At 50.3% G+C, this 20,337-nt stretch overlaps 1 protein-coding gene across 3 annotated transcripts; it reads right to left on the bottom strand.

Moving 5' to 3' along the window:
- Positions 1-327: 327 nt before the first annotated feature.
- Positions 328-11,611, bottom strand: ATOSB (atos homolog B). 3 transcript variants are annotated; one of them, XM_082468406.1, is made up of 9 exons: positions 11,492-11,611; positions 4,376-4,519; positions 3,155-4,124; positions 2,937-2,995; positions 2,640-2,745; positions 2,356-2,514; positions 1,963-2,031; positions 1,704-1,879; positions 328-1,586 (listed from the first exon to the last, which is right to left on the bottom strand). In XM_082468406.1, the coding sequence occupies exons 3-9, from the start codon at positions 4,046-4,048 to the stop codon at positions 1,433-1,435; spliced, it is 1,617 nt and encodes a 538-aa protein (XP_082324532.1). In that variant the 5' UTR covers positions 4,049-4,124; positions 4,376-4,519; positions 11,492-11,611; the 3' UTR covers positions 328-1,432. The 3 variants fall into 3 exon arrangements, with proteins under 3 accessions (XP_082324532.1, XP_082324531.1, XP_082324533.1); XM_082468405.1 differs by lacking the exon at positions 11,492-11,611 and adding an exon at positions 7,100-7,337; XM_082468407.1 differs by lacking the exons at positions 1,963-2,031; positions 11,492-11,611 and adding an exon at positions 7,100-7,340.
- Between the last annotated feature and the right edge of the window lie 8,726 nt (positions 11,612-20,337).

Here is a 20,337-nt window from a genome sequence, read left to right as displayed (position 1 = left end):
ATGCTCTGTCACATCCATTAGGAGACTTGCACAGTCACCCTCATTTTACATATCAGAGCACTGAAGCTCAGAGGAGCTAAAATCATCAACAGAACCAGTGTAAGAATCCAGATCCGCATTCAGAGTTCAGCTTTTACAGCAGAACCTTCCCTACCACACCACCCCATTTTGTGAAAGGGGCAAGACCAGACCCTAAGAATCATGGGGGCCTCCCCTAAGACTTCCCTGCCTCAGGCCTCTTTCCTGGGGAAAGGGCAGAGTCCCAGCTCTAGTTAGGCTCTCCATCCCCATTCCCATGCTCTCCCGAACAGAAAAAGTAAGGCTTAGTTCAAGTTTCAAACAAGAATTTATTCTTTCTTTCTTTCTTTTTTTTTAAAAAAAGTACCAGGTACAATTTTTTCCTGTTTTTTTTTTTTTTTTTTTCAAGTTTTAGCAAATGCTTGTTCCCCTCAGCCCAGCCCCAGGTATCAGGGCTAAGGCTGGGTCAGAGTCTAGAGTGGGGAATGGGGTAGTTGATAACTACATGACTGAGTTTGAGGGGTGCCCCTCACCCCAACTGAGGTAGGTGGGTCAGAGTCTGGCCAGGTGAGAGGAGGCACCCCAGTCCTTGGCCCTGACTCTGTCCCCTGAACACCTTCCTCAGTCAGGACCCCAAAGCAAGGAGACACAGGCAGAAGGAGAGAGACAACCAGAGTCTGAAGTCCTAGATGAGGGGTGGTTGACCCCTGTGTGTGTGTGTGTGCCTGCACGCATGCTCTCTCTCTCACACACATACACGTACACAGACACACGCACACACAGACACACACACACACAAGTTGGCCTTCAGAAAGAGGTGAGAGGGTTGGGGAAGTGAAAGGAATAAGGAAGGACAGGGGAAGCTGAGTCTTTGGCTGGTGACTCAGTCCTTCCGGGATACTTCTCGGCTCTCAGCTGAGGGAGAGCAGTTCTCCTACAGCCCCCATATCAGCCTCCTCAACTCCTGAGGTTGGAGCAATATCTGAGAGTGGGAAAGGAGGAGGGGCAATGCCAATTATCAGGTTTGGGACGTTACCAAGGCAATCCAATTTGAATAAATTATAAATTAAAATAAATAAAATAATAAGTGGCCCCTGCCCAGGACAGGGAGGCAACGCTGGCATGACTTGCCTGGGAACTTAGGACAACCTCAGGGTAGCTCCAGTTCCTCCCCACTACCGCAGCTGGCCTGGGAAATCCAAGGGAGGGGGCAGACACGTGGAGTACCCAGAGTAGGGCAGAGTGTGGTAAGATCAGAAGCTTTAAACACCCAAATAATCAGTTTGGGCATGAGCGTGGTGAGGGCTTTAATTCAAGCCTGAAGGGTCTCTTGCACCTCTCCACGTGTTTGCTCTGCCCAGGATGGAGCAGGATGGGCAGGTCCTTGGCCCACATGGGTTCAGGGCACTGACAATCAGGGCAAAGGTGAATAACGTGGATTGTGAGGGGCCTCAGTCACAGCCTGCAGTTCGTAGGGGAGCCCTGTGTCCAGTTCCAGGCTCCGGCGGGAAAAAAGCAGGCGGATGTCTCCATGCAGGCTTAAGCGGCCTGAGCGGGAGCTCCGGAACCTGGGGGAGGACAGGGTGATCAGAGTAAGACCCCAGACTGTAGACAAGCAAGGAGAGATGCTATTCAGGGAGGACATGCCTGGGTTGTGGAAAGGATACCCAGGGCCCTGTCCTCACCTGAGGTGCAACAAGTAGCAGAGGAGGCGGCGGGTGGGGCTAGCATTTCCCTCCTCACCCACAGGCACCAAAAAGAGGCGATGACGCAGGAAGGTCATGTGGGCAGCAGGCATGTCCGAGAAGTCAAAGGTCACGAGGAACATCTTCACCACAGTCTGGTTGGGGTTAAATAAGGTCTGGGGACAGGAAGGGCAAGGTTGGTAGGGTCTAGGGGATGTTTTCCTGTCCCCACTCCCACTCCCCCTCAGGGAAAACTCACCACTTGGATGGTGCCCACCTTGGGCACGCTGTAACCCTTCCTCCCCAGGGGGTTCAGGTCCACGACGCCCTGGGAAGGTCACAGAGCCATCAGCCAAGGTAGGGTCTGGGAGATCCCTGAACACTCATCCATCTCCACAACCTCTCATTCTGGGACCTGGCCCCTCCCGTAGACTAGAGTTCTCCCCACCTGGCTCTGACTCTTAGGCGAGAACATCTAGAGAATACTACCAGAGCAGTTCTCCTGGGTTCCCTTACTCTGCTGGTCTCCGCCCAGGGTGCCCTTCCCAATAAAGTCTTTTGCTTTGTCAGTTAAAAAAAAAAAAAGAATACCCCCTGCCCCCAACCCCTCATGCCCCTCATGAGCTAACTTTGGGTTGAGGTCAGGTCATACCAGGAAGGGAGCTGGGGCATTTTGCTCAGAAACATCAAAGAAGGTGACAGTGACAGGCAGCGTGACATGCTGAGGGCAGTAGGATCCACTAGCTCCAATCTCTGCTGTGAAGCCCTCAATGTGGCCAGATGGTGCAAAGCGTCCTCGCAGCAATGATTCCTGGGGATGGGGTGGGAAAACATATTGTGAGACAGATGCTAGCTGTTTTCCTTACCCATCCAAGCCACACACACCACCATCCCTTCCCGCAAGATCCACCAATCAAGGAACCCAAGGGGAACTACCTCAAAGTTGCCCAACAGGGTACGGCTGACAGCGGGGGTAGGAACAGGGGAGGCACTGGCGGGGCTCAGCAGGCCTGGCCCCTTCCGGAGGCTTCGAAGGGAGCTCCTGGTAGGGGAGGGGACACACAAGTGGGTTGGCTTGAGGTATTCTGCTACGCTTGCTACTGTCCTTGGGCCCCACCATTAGCTACTACCTAGGGCTCCTTCCCTGAGGTCCCCCACCCTGGGGTTGGAAAAAGAATTACAGACATCTGCCCCATTTTCAGGGAGGGGCAGAGGGAGAAGCTGGTCACTTACAGCTTCAGGCGACAGGCACCTTTCAGCCTCCGCCCCATGGGACTGCAGTCTGTTGGGTCCTATGGAGAGGAAAGATTAGGGAAAGAGATTGGGTGGAGGCCAGCTATGTTTGGAGCAGGGGCTCATCACAAGCTCTCGTAGGAACATCCTCCCAAGCCCATCACCTTTCCCCACACAGATGTCCACTTAAGAGCAGACCACTTCCTCTCCTGGCTTACCAGCACAGGCTCCTTGGGCCCAGGCAGCAGGTGGCTCCAGAAGGGTGTGGCTTTGGCATCAGAACTGATGGCAGCAGGAGGGTGGCCCAGGGTTCCCCGGCGCCTCCGAGGGGCTGGCCCCTCATCCTCAGAGCTGACATCCGGGGCTTCTCCAGCTGGAAGCAGCCTTCGCTTGGTGGGGCAGGGGCCTGGAGGTCCAGGGCCAGGGGGTGTGTGCTCGGGGCTGTGCCCATTGGCAGTGCCAGGGGACTCCCTAGGCCAGGGGCTGCCCCCATTGTCCACCCCAGCCACTAGGCTCTTACCCCCTATTTGTGCAAGACTGTGCAAATCAGTGTCAAGTGTGTGCAGCTGGCCCGGAGGGGCTGGCCCTGGGGACTCCCCCAGGGACCCCTGTCCCCCAGGATCTGGGGAAGCCCAGTCTCTGGTGTGCAAAGTACTGCAGGAAGCATTTGATGGGGGCCAAGGGGGACTCCGGGCCCCTGAAGTCCAAGGTGAGGTGGAGCTACCTCCCTGTTCCACAACACAGAGGCCATGATGGCAGAAATGTTGGCTGGCCACGCCCAGTCCCAGCCCCAGTCCCTCTGGGCCCCATAGCCCCAGAGTAGGTGGTTCTTCAGGGGGTAGTCCCTCTCTGGCCCCCAGCCCAGGGCCTCTCTTCAGCTCCCGGGGACCCTCAGTGGGTGGGGCTGGCCGTTTCAGGGCCCTATGAGGCTCGGAGGCACCAGCTGGAGGGGAAAAGATGGATACCTGGTAGACCCCGGGGGATGTTGCCCCCCCTGCCGGGCTGTAGCCCATGAGCAGGCCACCCTGGAGGGCCCCCTGCCTGACTGCAGGCTGTGAAGGGCCAGCCTCTGGCTCTGAGGATGGAGACGGCTCCGCCTGCACGTGGCGCATGAAGCCCCCCCTTAGGTCAGGGGGGACCCCCCCCAGAGCCTTTATGCTGGGCCTGGGCTGGGGGGCCTGGGGACATCTGTGCAAGAGAAGAGAAGAAAAGATGGTCAGGGCAGTCAGTGAATCATCTCCCTCCCAGGTGAATTTCAGATCCGCCCCTGGACTGAGGAGGTGAGCTTGTGAGGTTCCTGGGGGCGAAGGTTTCCCAATCTAATACCTCCAGATGGACTAATGGAATATAAAGGCCACTCTCAGAACTTCTGAGAAGGTGACACATTTAGCTCAGGTTTCTAACTGTACCTGCTCCCCCTCCCTCTCTCTGGCACTCACCCCGATGAAGAGGCCTTAAGCCTAGCTGTGTGTTCCCTCTTCCTGACTGATGCCTTGCTCTCCTAGCTGGCAGTCTGGTCCATGCCTGCTGCACTGGCGAGGTGACTGCCACCATTCCGTGCAGCTCCTAGGCTCAGCTGGACCCTGAGGAGAGAAAAACAGACATAAGCCAGGATCTCTGGAGCCAGCAGTAAGGCTGCTCTCCAACTGTCAGCTAATAGAGTATACCCCAGGACGTCCTCCTCCAGTATGAGAAGCCCTTCAGAAACAGAAGGGGCGGTCTTGGGATCCAGGGCCCAGAGAGCAGAACTGGGCTATACAAGGAGTCACAGAGAGGCAGGTCTTAGCTCATTGTAATAAGGATGTGACAAGTAAGTTGAGGCAGGATTACTACTTATCAGGGCCACCAGCTGGGGGACTCCTGCCCTGAATGAGAGGGGGAATGAGATACCCCAAGATCCAAGAGACCATGCCAACTGAGAGGTGGCCAAAGCAAGAATTCAACTCTCCTAGTCAAGGCCACTGAGTTGCACAACTCCTTCCCACATACCTATCTCTAAAGGGACAAGTGCCACCCCATAACCCTAAGGGCAGAGGTCTTACAGAAACTTACATCCCCATCAGTGCTCCTTAGAAGTACAAACCTCAGGTCAGCTCAAAGTGGGCCCTTCAGCATTAAACTCCCAATTGCCCCCAGCAGTCTGTCCCTTTAACAGGAAGCAACAAATCTAACCAAAAACAAGTCTAGAGGGGGTGGGGTGGGGGAGGAAGCACTGCTAGAAGGCACTTTCCAGGGCCTACCCCTCCCCCTACCTAGGCCCTGCAAACTAGTGATAAGACAGTGACAGTCAGAGAGCTGGAGTACCTCGCCACGCCTCCCCAACACATCCAACACCCAAAAACCAAAACCACTGCTTTTCTGTCAGGGTACAAGATGGTCTTCACTGACTAGTCCACCCTCAGGAGTCCATATTGGGTGAGGGGATGTCCAGTTGAAGGCCATCCTCCTTCATGGGAGAAAACGTTGCCCCCCAGGATCAAGCTTATCCTTTGGTCAGTAGCCTGTGCTGCCTGCTATCCACAAAACCCTTTCTCATTCAAGGAATGTTCCCTTATGCCTATCGGAGTCTTAACCTTCCTTGGCTAGGCCAAATGCCATCATCTCCATAAAGTCTACTCCGGCCACCCTGGACCATAAATGTCTGTCTCTTCTGAGACCTCACCTATAGCAGTGCCACTATCTCCTGTAACCCAGTGACAGTTTTGCTTGCTCCTGTGGGTAAGACATCTTGTAGACTGACCATAGGGTTCTTGAGGATAGGTTTGTACTTCACTCCTCTGCCCAACTCCAAGCACAGGGGTAAGCACATAGCAGGGCTCAAAAAAGTAAAATGCAAGTCCCAGAGATCTGGGCAGCAAGCAGTCCTGACAGTGAGGAGAAAAACTCCCAGAATATGAGAGAAGCAGGGAGATTAATTGTTTAGGGAGAATCAGCAACAACAAAGATGGGGGTGGGACGCAGGGAGAAAGGGGAGCTTTGCATCCAGGGACTGAAAAACTCTCCTACCCCAAGTTCCCATCACTGCACTATCCTACACTATCCTATTTCACCAAGTTCTCATTAGAACTGGAAGCCCTAAGAAAATTCTGGTTCCCTGTGGTGGGTGGGGCGTCTGGAAAGGGCAGAACGCCAATGGCAGCATTGTCAGAGGGTACGACCTGTACTCATCTCTTCCCTCCTTTCCTCTACCCATGCTATACAGATTCAGGAAGGGCTTTTTCCTTAGCACTCCCACCCCTAAGTTATCCCATCATCCCAGCTGACCTCTTGAGCCCTTGCCCTAGGGAAGCCAGGTGATGACATGATGCCCTACTTGACCCCAGCATGGCTGGCATCTGCTCATTACCCCAGAGCCCTCTCAGTTCCTGCCCTGTCAATGAAAATCTCTGAGACTCACTTTCCTGCCACCCAGCCAGTCTGGCTCTAGACCATGGCTTCAAGCTGACTCATGGGGCAGGACTTGGTGGGGGAGGGGCAGGGTAGGCCAAATCTCACTCTGTGCAGGGGGTGGGCAGCAGCTGGCGTCAAACAGCTGTGCCAGGCTGTGGCTGGCAAGGACTACAGCTCCCAACATGCCAAGGGAGCAAGGCCAGCAAAAACAACAAGTCCCAGAATACCACGGGGTCTGTACCCTCAGACACCTGCTAGGCCTGGGAGGTGGGGTAGGTGGGTGTTGAGCTGCCAGGCTCACTCTCCCCTTCAGTATTAAAGATACCCATTTCTACCCTGATCAAGGAAGGTGGCAGGAAGGAGAATTCCTCTCCATGTGCTTTTCACCTTCACGCCGTTCAGAAGGAACTGCTGCCAGCTGCTCTACATTTTGTCCCTACACACGTCTACACTAGCTACGGGGGCTGTTCCCATGGACCATTACTGTGAGTAGGAAGGTTAACCTCTGCCCTCTCACCAACCCCTTGCCTCTCTGTGGCCTAGAGCCCTCCACCCTCCGTGGAAAGGAAGCAAATCTTAGCACCTCCTCCAAAATGAGCCCAGTAGACTCACCCCAGCACCCCGGCTCCAGGACTCCTTATTCTGACCAATCCCCCAACCCCTGCTTAGCCTCCCAGGTCCTTTCTCTCCCCTCTCCTCCCCAGAGCCTGGGACAGGCCCCATTCCCTACTGGGGCTTCGGAGATTTGCTATTTCCCCCTAGCACAAACTCACCCCGTTCCCAGACTGGCTCCGCCGCGGCGCCGCTGCTCCAGGCCCTTCCGTCCCGTCCCGGTCCCTCCCCTCGAATGCCCGACCCTCCCCACCACGGGCCCCCAACCCAGACAAAGGGTGGCTCAGCCTGAGCCTTGCTCTGCTAGGCTCTTCTCTGTTCAGCTTCGTGTGCAACACTAGCGGGCCCTGGCGCCCGCAGCCCCCAAGCCGCTGCCTCGCCCCTCCCCGCGACTGTCCCTCCCCGTGGGCGCCCGGGCTCCGCACTGCCGACTCCGCTGCCCCTCTGACTCACAGGCCATTTCCTACCAGCTGATGGGGCAGCCCGCCCCGCCCAGCGCCCCCACTCCCCCACCGCTGCAGCCGCAGCCGCCACGCCCCCCTCAAACTCCGCCCGCCATGGGCAGCGACCATGCTTATTGGCCTAAAGGAGGCCAACCTCCCCACGAACTCAAGCGTGAGGCACGCCCCCTCCAAGAGACGCAAGCCCATTGGTCCACAAGGGGGGGGGACGGCCTACATAGGGTCGCTCCGCCCATCTCCTTAACCCCTCAGCTGCCGGAGTCCAAAGCAGCTCTCAGCCCTGCCTTTTAACCCTTTGAAAGACGTAGGCCTCCCACTTTTCACCCCTCCCTTCCTCTTCAGAGGCAGGTCAGTAGGACGACCTAGGGCGTCCACAGACAAAGTTCGACAATCCCCAAAGTCAGCTTGCTCTTCCAACACCAGATCCCAAATATCCCCACTCCCGTTCATCTCTCCGTGCCTTGCAAACCAGAGGTCCAGAGACCAGAGGGCTGTTGAATCCCAGGAAGCTTCCTTCGTGCCAGGGCAGATGAAAAGGTCTTGAAGTGGGATCTCATCTCCTTCCACTGAGAAATAGTATTGTTCCTCTCTTACTCTATATTGATGTTCTTTTGCCTTCATTAGAGGGGCCCCAAGGGCTCCTGAGATAGGGATACCTTTTAATTCAGGAACCTAGACATCATTCTTTGTGCCTCTAAACTTCCATTCTGAGATCAGGCTGCTTCAGCCCTTCTGCACTCTTTCTATTCATCAGCCCCTGTTCAAGGAGGCAGAGCACCCAGGGGAAGAAGTGGGATAGGAAGGCTTCTGCCCAGAGTAGGGAGAAATATGCCCAGCTCTTCTGACAGAGCTCACCCCCATGACTCACAGCTCCCTCGAAACTCCCTACCCTCCCCCTGAGTCACTGGGCCCCAAGCCCAGCCCAGACCCTACCAAATTAAGTGGCAGCAGAACCAGCGTTCCTAATTCTTATTCTCTTATCCTTTAAATGACCAGGATGGAAATCTTTGCAAGGATTAGACATTAAAAGACATTTTTTAGAGGGACTGATCTACGGGCAAGCTAAGAAAATAAACAGTCCTGCCTACCTTTTCCTCTGCACTTGTGAAGTCAGACAGTTTGGAGCTTAAGAGGTTTCTAAGACTCAGATCTTCCACAAAACAAGAGGCAAACACCAGAGCCAAAAGAGGAAAGACTCAAACTGAGACCCTAGAGAATTAGCATCAGCCAATTCAGGCAGGCTCCCTGGCTGTGCCTCCAGAAGAGTGGGAGTGCATTCTTTTATAGTTCAGAAGTCACAGAAGCCCCAAGGTCCTTGTTTCTACCTTGCTTGTAGTGGTGGGCCCTAAGGGCCCTGAGGTTGTCACTGGACAGTAAAATGAAGCTCTCCTCCCCTACTTCCTCCCTGTGCCCTAGACTTAGGAAGGACAACCAAGTAACAGTTCCTCTAGCCTCCTTTCTCCTTACCTCAGACCAGGGGAAAAACGCTGAAAAAGAACCCAGTTGCCGTGGACTGACTTCCTTGCTGGTTCCCTAATGCTAAGGAACGGGATTAAGGAAATTTTCAGTACCCTGAACAAAATTGCAGAGTACCAATGTAAAAGCCCACTTACCTTAGTAAAAGCTTACTGGGAAGACAGGTAGACACAGAACACTGTAGAAAAGGAGTAATTCCTTGGTTACCCCACCTTGTTCTATCTAACTGCCACTACCATAGGCCCAGGCCTTAGTTATTTGCAAAAGTCAGGGGGCAGTAGTTCAAGGGGAAGGATCAAAGATGTTCTAGGCCTCAGTGGGTACCGGGAAGGCAAGCAGCATGGTACAATCAAGAGGCTTTACCTAGCTGCCCTAAATTCTTACCCTGCTTTATTTTTTTCATAACAGTTATCACCAGCTGACACTTCTCCCTCTTTCCCCTTCCCCCTCCCTCTCCCCCCCCTTTCTCTCCCTTCCCTGCCACACACACATTTATTTCTCCCCCTATTAGAATGGAAGCTCCATGAGAACAGCAACTTTGTCCATTTTGTTCATGCTGGTATTCCCAGAATCAGCATCAGTGCCTGGCACATAATAGGTGCTCAATAAACACTGGCTGAAAGAAACAATGAGCTCTGGGCTGAGTAAAGAGCAATCAGAAGACCAGGATCCTAACACCTGCTCTTTCACTGTGAGACCTGGAGAAAATCTCTGTCTCTTTATTTCTTTCCAAATCTGCAAAATGAGCATTTGTATAGACAATGACCATTGAGGGCCTCTACAATTCGGACCTCATACTGCTATAATTCTAATGGCTGCTGTTCACTCATATCCATTTTCAGAGATGGGTCCAAGCATCTGAATGCCCTGCTGCTTGTACCGAAGCAGAAAGTCTATATACTCCAGCCTCTGCACAGCAAACTGATGCCCTTTCTCTTCACGCTCCACCCACTCACACAAATGCCTCAGTCTTGAGGAAGCTGGAGTGAGTCCGCCCTAAGCCCGCCTCTCAGAGAGACAGTCTGGGAAGCTGTGTTGCCATAGCAATCAGCTCCTCCTCAAAGGTTTCAGCCTGCCCTCCTTTACCCCACCCTACCCCACGGCTTTGTCTGGCTTCAGCACCCCCTCCCTCCCCAGCCAGTCTCTCAGCCAGAGGAGACTGGCTTGGGGCCCCTTTCAGCAACACTGTCACACTCATTCAGCCACTGTGTGGAAAACAGGGCTTTCTCACCCTCTCCCAGCCTGCCCAGGGGCAAAAAGAACTCTGGCACTACATCAAGTCCCCTCAGGGAACCAGAGGAGCTGCCACAAGGACTAGGCCCTAGTCTCAGTTCTGATAGCTTCCAAGCCAGGAGGGCGGGGAGCCATTCCCTCTCCCTCCCCCAGCAGAGACTGGAACCTCACATCCCTTCCCAAGTTCAGCCGACAATAGTGGCCCACCTCTCAAAACATGCCTCATAGACCTTCAGTACTTCTCACCATTTCCCCTTCCCAAAGAAGCCCAGAATTTTTGAGGGGCCTAGGGCTCCCTACCCAGGAGAAGGAAAAGTGTGGGGAAATCAGTTTGTGGCAAGTGGTAAAAAGGTGTCTACCATTCACTTGGGGGGCTGTCGGGAGAGACCTCTGCAGTAGTGAGGGAGAGGTCTGGGCCTTGCTGCTGGTTACTTAGGTCTCTGGCCACGGAGTTCGAAGTCTGGGGCAGGGCACAGCTCCTAGACAGGCAAGGACCAGGCCAGGCCCCAGGGTGAGGAAGGAAGTGGGAAATGAGCACACCCAGAGCATAAGGGCACGGCAAAGTGGGGGCGGAGGGGGAAGACAGGGACCAAGGCAAGCTTCTAGGAGGAACAGGAACTAGAGTGGGGGGTTAACAGGAACCGAAGCAGGGGAAGGGTCCCCAGGGACACCAGCTAAGGGGAAAAAACCTGTCTCAGCCAGACAGATCCAAAGCCGACTGAGAGAGTCACACACGCCCTAGTGGCAAGTGGGGCCTGGATCCTCTCTAAGAGTGCTCAGGCCTGAAGGTGGAGTTAGGAGCTGAGGAGCCAGGAACACTACAGACTGGCTTCTTCACCCCACTAATTCCATCACCCTCATTCCTGAAACACAGTACACAAACATCTTCCCGGAGTCTCTACAATACCCCCAGACTTTCCCAAAGCACTAGGGGTTCTTCCCTCCCCAGATGGGACCTGCTACCCCTTCCCCTCACTCAGTGCCCACAGCCCCATCCCTTCTTCCTCCACACAGTCCCTCCCACACTCCGGACCACCAGCCCTTCTCCATCACACGACACCCCCCCCCTTTCCCTTAAAGCGCTTCAGATCCCCTCCCCCTCAAGTGTCGTCTGAACCCTCCACTTCAGATAGCGACCTGACCCCCTCACATTGTACTTCCCACCTCACAAAGCACTCCCGCTCCTCCCCCGCAAGGGCTACTGGAGAATGCACCGCCTAGCCCCTACACTGAGCCCCCAACTCCTCCCCCAACTGTTTCACTCCACCCCCACCCAGCATTTCTCTAGATCCTCTCCTTCCCTAACGTGATCCCCACCTCCTCATGTCTGCCCAAGCGCACCCCCGTCCTTGTCCCTTCTTCCACATGCACCCCGCCACACACCTGTAGTTCCGTGAGTCCCGTTGCACCTGGGGAGGTAATGCCTTGGGGCAGTTACACAGCAGCCCTAGCTGCAGCCTCGGCCTGCAAACCTCGCCCCTTTGGTCCGAGCCCCGCCCCCGCAACGACGGGACCCACCCTCTCCCTTGTCCCACCTCCCACCTTCCCCTGGCTCCTCCCCCCTCCCAGTTTCTTTAATCCTGGGGCTCCTCCCCTGTAATCCAGGTCCCGCCCCTCTCTGGCCCCGCCCCTTCTCCTCTCGGCGTCTCCCCATTGAACCTCTGCTTGTCCCTCATCCCACCCCTGATCCCCGCCCCCTTTTGCTCTCTCCGCCTTTCACTAGGACCCGCCCCCTCGGATTCCAGGCTGGCAGAACCCGTGCCAGGCTCCCTTCCCGTGCTAGCCCCCTCCCATCTCGGGGCCTCTCCTCCCCCCGCCCCTTCTCCCGCTTGTCTCACCCCGGCGCTGGCTCTCCAGCCCGGAACCGCTGGCTCTGATTGGCTGCGGCGGCCCCAATGGATGGCGGAGGAGACAAAGTGATGGCTGCAGGTCGCCTGAGGTCCCACCCCGGCCACGTGCGGCTTCTGTGATGACAGGTCTAGAGGGGCGGGGCCTCGGCCCGCAGTGGGCGGCCTAGGCTGACCGGATCCGGCCAGAGGTGGGGAGCCAGAACCGGCGCCAAAGCGTCAGCCTGCGGGCGCCGAGCCTGGCTGGGGCCCTCCTAGGCTTTCGAGCTGGTGTGAGCTGCCTGCGAAACTTGAACCTCTTAGTGAAGCCGTCTACGTTAGCGCGCGTATTTGCCCTAATGGGGGAGGTCTGTGGGGTTTGCAAAGTAGTGCCATGAGTCTCAGGATTCTGTGAAAATGCGGGAATCTGATTGGCGGGGTCTCAAGACTGTGAGGATGACCAGTTTCTGCAGCCTACGCTTTGCGGGAGATTCTGAGTTCTGAGAGGCTGGCAGTACAAGTCAGATCTGTACCTGTGGAGGTAGGTCAGCAAGAAGTCTGTAAATTTATGAACCTAAATGTTAATACGGAGTTATGGGAGCCTGCAATCGCCGGAGAAAAGAAGAGCCTTTGCTTTGTACAAGTGTCGATTGAACTATGTGACAGTTACATATATTCTGTAATTTAATTAGCTCTTGAATCTTCTCTACAACTACCCCCAGCCCCACGGGTTCCCGAGATACAGCAGGGGAAGGCGACGCTTTACGAGCTACCGGTAGATGGCAGCACAGGGCCCTTGAAGAACTGAGTGGCTCTGAGCCCAGTGCCTGGCGGGCTTCTCTATGGAGCCGGCGGTATTGATGGCTGTGCGATGGACTGGACTTGTTAAAGTTTTCTCAAAGTCTCAGATTCTTTAGATCTAAGTCTAAGAAAAAAAAAAAAAAGACATGTTTTATATAGTTTATTTGCAGCTTGTTCCTTTAGAGAAGGAGAGATTGTGTAAATGTTGTCTATGCACAGGGCTTACTCAAATAGCCTTCCTGCTTTTATAGATATAATGTTGGTGAAGAAACAAACTTTCCCTATTTTAGTTGAAACTGAGATGGTAGTTGGGGGTCACCGTTTCCTTTGAGATTAAATAAAATTGCATCTAGCCCTTTACCCCATATTCAGTGGGAAGTCAATGCCATCCTGGAGCCTTCTGTGAACTCCAGGACTGGGGAGGACCTTGATTTCTCATGACCATTCTTGGCCTAGAGTCCCTGGCCCTTGCTGAATCTGTAATTCACTGGTGTTTCGCCTCCCACAGCTGATCTTTCTTTTTTTTTTTCTAACCTAGACATGGAATTCTTTTTTCCCCCAAAACCTCTCATGGGAGGCATTTGTGAATGGCAGGCTTTACTGAAGCTTTGGAGGGTGATGTAAGGGGTAGAAAGATATCAACCCAAACAATTAAAATTGAATATTTGAACATCCCAGTTCCTTAAATATTTTTAAAAGTCCTTCATCCATCTCAGGATACATCTCAGGATATTTTTTTGACCCTCTCTCATATTCCCACCCACATCTCTCTATTCACAATGCTTTATTAAGCCAAACAAATTTTCCATACCCATCTCTTCTGGGAGTTTATATTTGCATATCAAAAGGCTCATTGTTATAGAAGACAAAACCCTTAAAGAAAACCTTAGTCTCTCTGACCCTAATCCTGAAGGGATATGTTCTTTTTTGGTAAGGAAAATAAATTAGCAGCTCATTGGAGCATTATTCACTGTTTTAAAACAAGTTACTTTAAGATCTGTGTGCCTCCTTTCCCAGAAGATAGGCCATATATTGTAATAACAAAAAAAAGAAACATTTAATACTTACAAATTGTTGAAAGACCTCTGTTTTGAGATAATGCGGATTTGCTTTTTATCTTTCTGTTAAAGAATTGTTTCTCAAGTGAATTAGGAGAGCTGTAAATGTGTGTCACTAAGGAGACCTCAGTTTTGCCTCAGGAGAGATTGTAAAAGATCTGAGAACAGCTGACATCTGCCCTGCTGCCCCTTTCCCCTTATTTGGTAGTAGAGGCCACTAGTCTGCAGGGCCCAGGCTGCAAGCATACTCTTTTGGAGTTTGCCTCCAAACTTCAGGAAACATCAATTTTTTGATCCAAAATGGTTTGAACAATTAAAGATTCCTTTAGTGTTCCCTGGTACGCCCACTGCAAAGAAATGTTTGATTGTAGTAGCTGAAGAAATATGTCCAAAGAAAATAAAATTTTAACTATTCACCTTTTGGTGAGAACATTTGCTTGGAGAGTTGAGGACATTGGAAGCTTAAGGATAAACAAAAATTATTTTCTCCATTTATAAAAGGCAAAGGGATGATTCACCCTCTTCCTCTTTCTTAGAGTGTTTTCTTGGAGACATGGTAAATCTGAGTCCTTACTCTAGCCTTGGGAATAAAGATAAATCTCTCTAGGGATTAAGTCTAGTCTCCAGTTTTTACAATATAGAGATATCTCCTAGGTTGTGGACCAATGATCTCTAGATATTTAAACAAGGGTCTCTTTGGAGATGTATAGGAGATTATTAAGAGGTGCAGCCTTTTGTCGCTTGAAGAGATACTGTTCTTTCTTCTGCTTTGCTGTATAAATTATGTGAGATTTTATTCTAATTTTTCAGGCTACCTTATGTTGCAGAAAAAGGGAGAACAAGAGAATGGTCATGTCCCAGGTCTCAGGTGAGTTCCTGGGATGGGCCACCAAGTGAGGGTCCTTGGCTTTGCTCAGGAAAGAATTCAAGAGTGAGCCATGGTATCGTCTCACACCGGTCAGAATGGCCATCATCAAAAAATCTAGAAACAATAAATGCTGGAGAGGGTGTGGAGAAAAGGGAACCCTCTTGCACTGTTGGTGGGAATGTAAATTGATACAGCCACTATGGAGAACAGTATGGAGGTTCCTTAAAAAACTAAAAATAGGGGCTTCCCTGGTGGCGCAGTGGTTGAGAATCCGCCTGCCAATGCAGGGGACACGGGTTCGAGCCCTGGTCCGAGAAGATCCCACATGCCGCGGAGCAACTGGACCCGTGAGCCACAACTGCTGAGCCTGCGCGTCTGGATCCTGTGCTCCGCAACAAAAGAGGCCGCGATAGTGAGAGGCCCGCGCACCGCGATGAAGAGCGGCCCCCACTTGCCGCAACTAGAGAAAGCCCTCGCATAGAAACGGAGACCCAACACAGCCAAAAATAAATAGATAAATAAATAAATTTAAAAAAAAAAGAAAAAGAAAACTAAAAATAGAACTACCATACGACCCAGCAATCCCACTACTGGGCATATACCCTGAGAAAACCATAATTCAAAAAGAGTCATGTACCACAATGTTCACTGCAGCTCTATTTACAATAGCCAGGACATGGAAGCAACCTAAGTGTCCATCAACAGATGAATGGATAAAGAAGATGTGGCACATATACGCAATGGAATATTGCTCAGCCATAAAAAGGAACGAAACTGAGTTATTTGTAGTGAGGTGGATGGACCTAGAGACTGTCATACAGAGTGAAGTAAGTCAGAAAGAGAAAAACAAATACCGTGTGCTAACACATATATATGGAATCTAAAAAAAGAAAAGAAAAGAAAAAAAAAATGGTCAGAAGAACCTAGGGGCAAGACGGGAATAAAGATGCAGACCTACTAGAGAATGGACTTGAGGATACAGGGAGGGGGAAGGGTAAGCTGGGGCAAAGTGAGAGTGGCATGGACATATATACACTACCAAACGTAAAATAGATAGCTAGTGGGAAGCAGCCGCATAGCAGAAGATCAGCTTGGTGCTTTGTGACCACCTAGAGGGGTGGGATAAGGAGGGTGGGAGGGAGGGAGATGCAAGAGGGAAGAGATATGGGGACATATGTATATGTATAACTGATTCACTTTGTTATAAAGCAGAAACTAACACCCCATTGTAAAGCAATTATACTCTAATAAAGATGTTAAAAAGAAAAAAAAAAAGAGTGAGCCATGGAATTCCCTCGTGGTCCAGTGGTTAGGACTCCATGCTTCCAATGCGAGGGGCATGGGTTCGATCCCTGGTCAGGGAACTAAGATCCCTCATGCCACACTCGGCACAACCAAAAAAAGAGTGAGCCATAGTAAAGTGAAAGTGGATTTATTTAGAGAGAATGTGGTCCCTCTCAGAAGGTGAGGGAGGCCCAGGGCTGTGGGGGTGGTTAGTTTTTATGGGCCGGGTAATTTCATAAGCTAATGAGTGGGAGGATTATTCCAATTATTTGGGGAAAGAGGTGGGGATTTCCAGGAGTTGGGCCAGTGCCTACTTTATGGCCTTTTATGGTCAGCCTCAGAACTGTCATGGCTATTAAAAAAAAAAAAAAAAAAAAAAAAAAAGGGACTTCCCTGGTGGGCTGTGGTTAAGAATCTGCCTGCCAATGCAGGGGACACGGGTTCGAGCCCTGGTCTGGGAAGATCCCACATGCCACGGAGCAACTAAGCCCGTGAGCCACAACTACTGAGCCTGCGCTCTAGAGCCTGCGAGCCACAACTACTGAGCCCACCTGCCATAACTACTGAAGACCACGCACCACAACAAAGAGAAGCCACCACAATGAGAAGCCTGCGCACCTCAACGAAGAGTAGCCCCCACTTGCTGCAACTAGAGAAAGCCCACGCACAGCAACGAAGACCCAACACAGCCAAAAACAAACAAAGAAATAAATTTATTAAAAAAAAAAAGAACTGTCATGGCACGGGTGGGTGTGTCATTTAGCATGCTAATATGTTAGAATGAGTGTATAATGAGGCTCAAGATCTACTGGAAGTCAAATCTTGCACCATCTTGGGCCTAGTTGGTTCTAATTTTTGTTGTATCCTCAATGGCTGTGTCATTCTTTTAATGGTTGTGCCCTGCCCCCTTCCCTCCTGGGTCACTTACATGCATGTAATCTATTAGTGCTTACTAAATAATAAAGTATGTTCTTTTTCTATATTGGCAAGAATCGGTCTTTTTGCTAGCAGGATTGTTTTATTTCCCCAGTAACAGCAACACAGTAGCCAATTTAAAAACAAAGCAGGGACTTCCCTGGTGGTGCAGGGGTTAAGAGTCTGCCTGCTGGTGCGGGGGACACAGGTTCGAGCCCTGGTCCGAGAGGATCCCACATGCCACAGAGTAGCTGGGCCCGTGAGCTGCAACTACTGAGCCTGCACTCTAGAGCCTGTGAGCCACAACTTCTGAGCCCATGTGCCGCAACTACTGAAGCCCATGTGCCTGGAGCCCTGCTCTGCAACAAGAGAAGCCACCGCAATGAGAAGCCCTCACACCACAACGAAGAGTAGCCCCCACTCACCCTGCAACTAGAGAAACCCCATATGCAGCAATGAAGACCCAACACAGCCAAAAATAAATAAATGAATAAATAAATTTATTTTAAAAATTTTAAAAATTAAAAAAATAAAAAAGCAAATTATTTCAAGCTGTTTTCCTTTTATTTAATTTAATTTAATTTATTTATTTGGCTGCGTTGGGTCTTTGTTGTGGCATGCGGGCTTCTCTCTAGTTGCGTGGGCTTCTCTCTAGTTGCGGCATATGGGCTTCTCTCTAGTTGTGGTGCACGTGCTCAGTAGTTGCGGTGTGCGGGCTTAGTTGCCCCGCAGTATGTGGGATCTTAGTTCCCCAACCAGGGATCTAACCTGCATCCCCTGCTTTGGAAGGCGGATTCTTAACCACTGGACCACCAGGGAAGTCCCTCTACTCTAGTTTTGCTGCTTTGGGATTTATAACTTTTTTCTAATTTTGCTAATTTTATAGGTTGAAAGTCATTTGTTGGCTGTTTTAATTTGCAGTTTCTTTTCAATTTGTTATAGGTTAATGAATCTTCTCCTAAATGTTAGACATTTTAAAGGAGTGTCTACAACTTATTACCTTTACTTCTTTTACTCTTTATCACTTTTCAGTACAGATTCGGTCTCTGCCTTTGAAACCTTTCAAAGGTCACCTGTTATATTAGTCATGATTCTGAGTTGCAAATGAGCACTCTAGCTAGTTTAGGAAGAAAAAAACTGGGGTTATTGGAAAGTTCATTTAATCTCTGGGAGGCTTAGAGGCTAAGCAGTCAAGAACAAGAAGTACCCAAATTACACCACAGAACTGCACCAGCAAAGACCCCACTGCGCAACAAATGTCACAGTGGTCACTTAGACCAGACCATCTATCACTACTGACTCTGAAAGTTGGAGGCCCAAACACTGCCTTCTCCAGAAAATGTATCCCATAGGGCACCTGCCTCCTCATGCTGGCTCCTTCTGTTTTGAAGCCTGAGGTGGGGGAAGGAAGCCAGGGGGAAACTGGGAAAATGAATTTCTAGCTCCGAGAAAAGTGTCATCCATAATGTGTTTAGAGATATTGTGAAGCTCCCAAAATGACAGTTGTCTACCATAGCAATGACCTCAAATTGCCAAATTCAAAGGCGTTTGCCCAGTCCTCAAAATCTCTGCAGCATAACAAGAAGACAAATAGCCTAGTTAAAAATGGGCAAAATACTTGAATAGGAGGCATTTCACCAAAGAAGATACATGAATGTTTAAGAAGCATACGAAAAGGTGCCCATCATTATTTGCCTTTAGGGAAATGCAAATTAAAACCATGAGATCCTATTACATACATACATATCTAAAATGGCTAAAATAAAAAACACAGGTAATACCAAGTGCTGGTATGGATATGGAGAAATTGGAATCCTTATACATTGCTGGTGGGAATGAAATATGGTGTAACTACTTTGAAAAAGTTTGACAGTATCTTATGTCCACACAGAGACCTATATGTGATTATTCATGGCAACATTATTCTTAATAGCTCCAAGCTGGAAACAACTCAAATGTCCATCAAATGATGAACAGATAAACAAAATTCTACCCATGCAATAGAAGGTTATTCATCAATAAAAAGGATGAAGTATTGATAAATGTTGCAACATGGATAAATATCAAAAACCTTATGTTAAGTGAATGAAGCCAGACACAAAAGACATAGGTCTTTGTGTCATTGTATAGCTCCATTTATAAGAAAGGTACAGAAAAGCAAATCTGTGACCAAATCAGGTCCGGCTGCTTGCCGCGCAAAAATCAATACTCGGGGACTTCCCTGGTGGTGCAGTGGATAAGACTCTGTGCTCCCAATGCAGGGGGCCCAGGTTCGACCCCTGGTCGGGGAACTAGATCCCACGTGCATGCCGCAACTAAGAGTTTGCATGCCACAACTAAGGAGCCTGTGTGCCACAACTAAGGAGCCCGCAAGCTGCAACTAAGTAGCCCGCCTGCTGCAACTAAGACCTGGTGCAACCAAATAAATAAATAAATATTTTTTAAAAAAATCAATACTCAAGAGAGGCAAATGTTGGTAGAAAGGAAAGTTGCTTTTAATCAGAATGCCAGCAATCTGGGGAGACGGTGGATTCAGTGTCTCCCAAAAACCACCTCTGAAGATTCTGCTCAGCGATGAAAAATTTTAAAGGGTAAAAGGGAAGTAATCTCAGTTAATCATTGAGATAGGGGGACAGAGTCGTTGCTGTCCCCCACTGTGTGCAGGCTTGTCTCACAGGCTTGTAGATGCTATCTTGTCACACAGTTTGTTCATATAGTTTGTTGGCGAGATTACTGAAGGAGAAGCTAGGGAAGAGATCTGGTCATCTGTTAATTACTTATTTTTCATTTCTATTTCTTTGATCTATGGAAAGCACCAATAAGTTAGGCAATGTATTCTGTGATGAAAAGATTTGAAAGCTGTGCTAGGGCCAAAGTTGAGTAGAGCATGGGGGTGCCTGGTTTAAGGTTAGTGGCAAGACAAAGGGCCTCCTGCAGAGAGCTCTTTCCTGCCAAAAACTGTTTACAAATCTATAGAGACATAGAGTAGACTAGTGATTGCCTGGGGTTGTGGATCGGAACACAGAATGGCTGCAATGGGTACAAGGGACCTTTGGAGGGGGCAACGGAAATATTCCAAAATTGAATTGTGGTAATGGTTGTGCAACTCTGAAAATTTACTAAAATTACTGGATTGTACACTTAAAACAGGTGGATTTTATGATATGTACATTATATCTCAATAAAGCCATTGAAAAGAAATCTCTGCAGCATTCAACAATATTTAGTAATGACAAAGATTCTCTTGTTGACCAAACTCTAGCTGGGCTCCTCTGAGCCCTCTTCTTGGCTTGTCCTCAACCTCAGCCTACAAACGCTGAAAAAAACACTAACATAGTTTCTAATAGCTCAAGGTTGCATCCCTAAGGATGACTCTTAAAGCACCTGCCTGAGAAAACTCAAGGCTGCCAAAAAAATTTACTGTTTGTTCCAGCCAACACCTAAAGTTAGGGCCCCTGTCTCCCAGTCTCTGTGGGA

This window comes from Balaenoptera physalus (assembly GCF_965194825.1).
Source record: "Balaenoptera physalus genome assembly, chromosome: 7".
In the NCBI taxonomy this organism is placed as follows: Eukaryota; Metazoa; Chordata; class Mammalia; order Artiodactyla; family Balaenopteridae; genus Balaenoptera; species Balaenoptera physalus.
Note: the sequence above shows the minus strand (reverse complement) of the source record. Positions and strands in the feature narration are given on the sequence as shown.

Excerpts from the sequence above, each read along its gene's own strand:
- ATOSB (XM_082468406.1), bottom strand. The coding sequence starts at position 4,048 with ATGCGCCACGTGCAGGCGGAGCCGTCTCCATCCTCAGAGCCAGAGGCT. Across the intron at positions 2,746-2,936 it reads GGTGCCTGTCGCCTGAAGCT|GAGCTCCCTTCGAAGCCTCC; the intron begins GTAAGTGACCAG and ends CTCCCCTACCAG. Across the intron at positions 1,880-1,962 it reads AGGTGGGCACCATCCAAGTG|ACCTTATTTAACCCCAACCA; the intron begins GTGAGTTTTCCC and ends TCCTGTCCCCAG.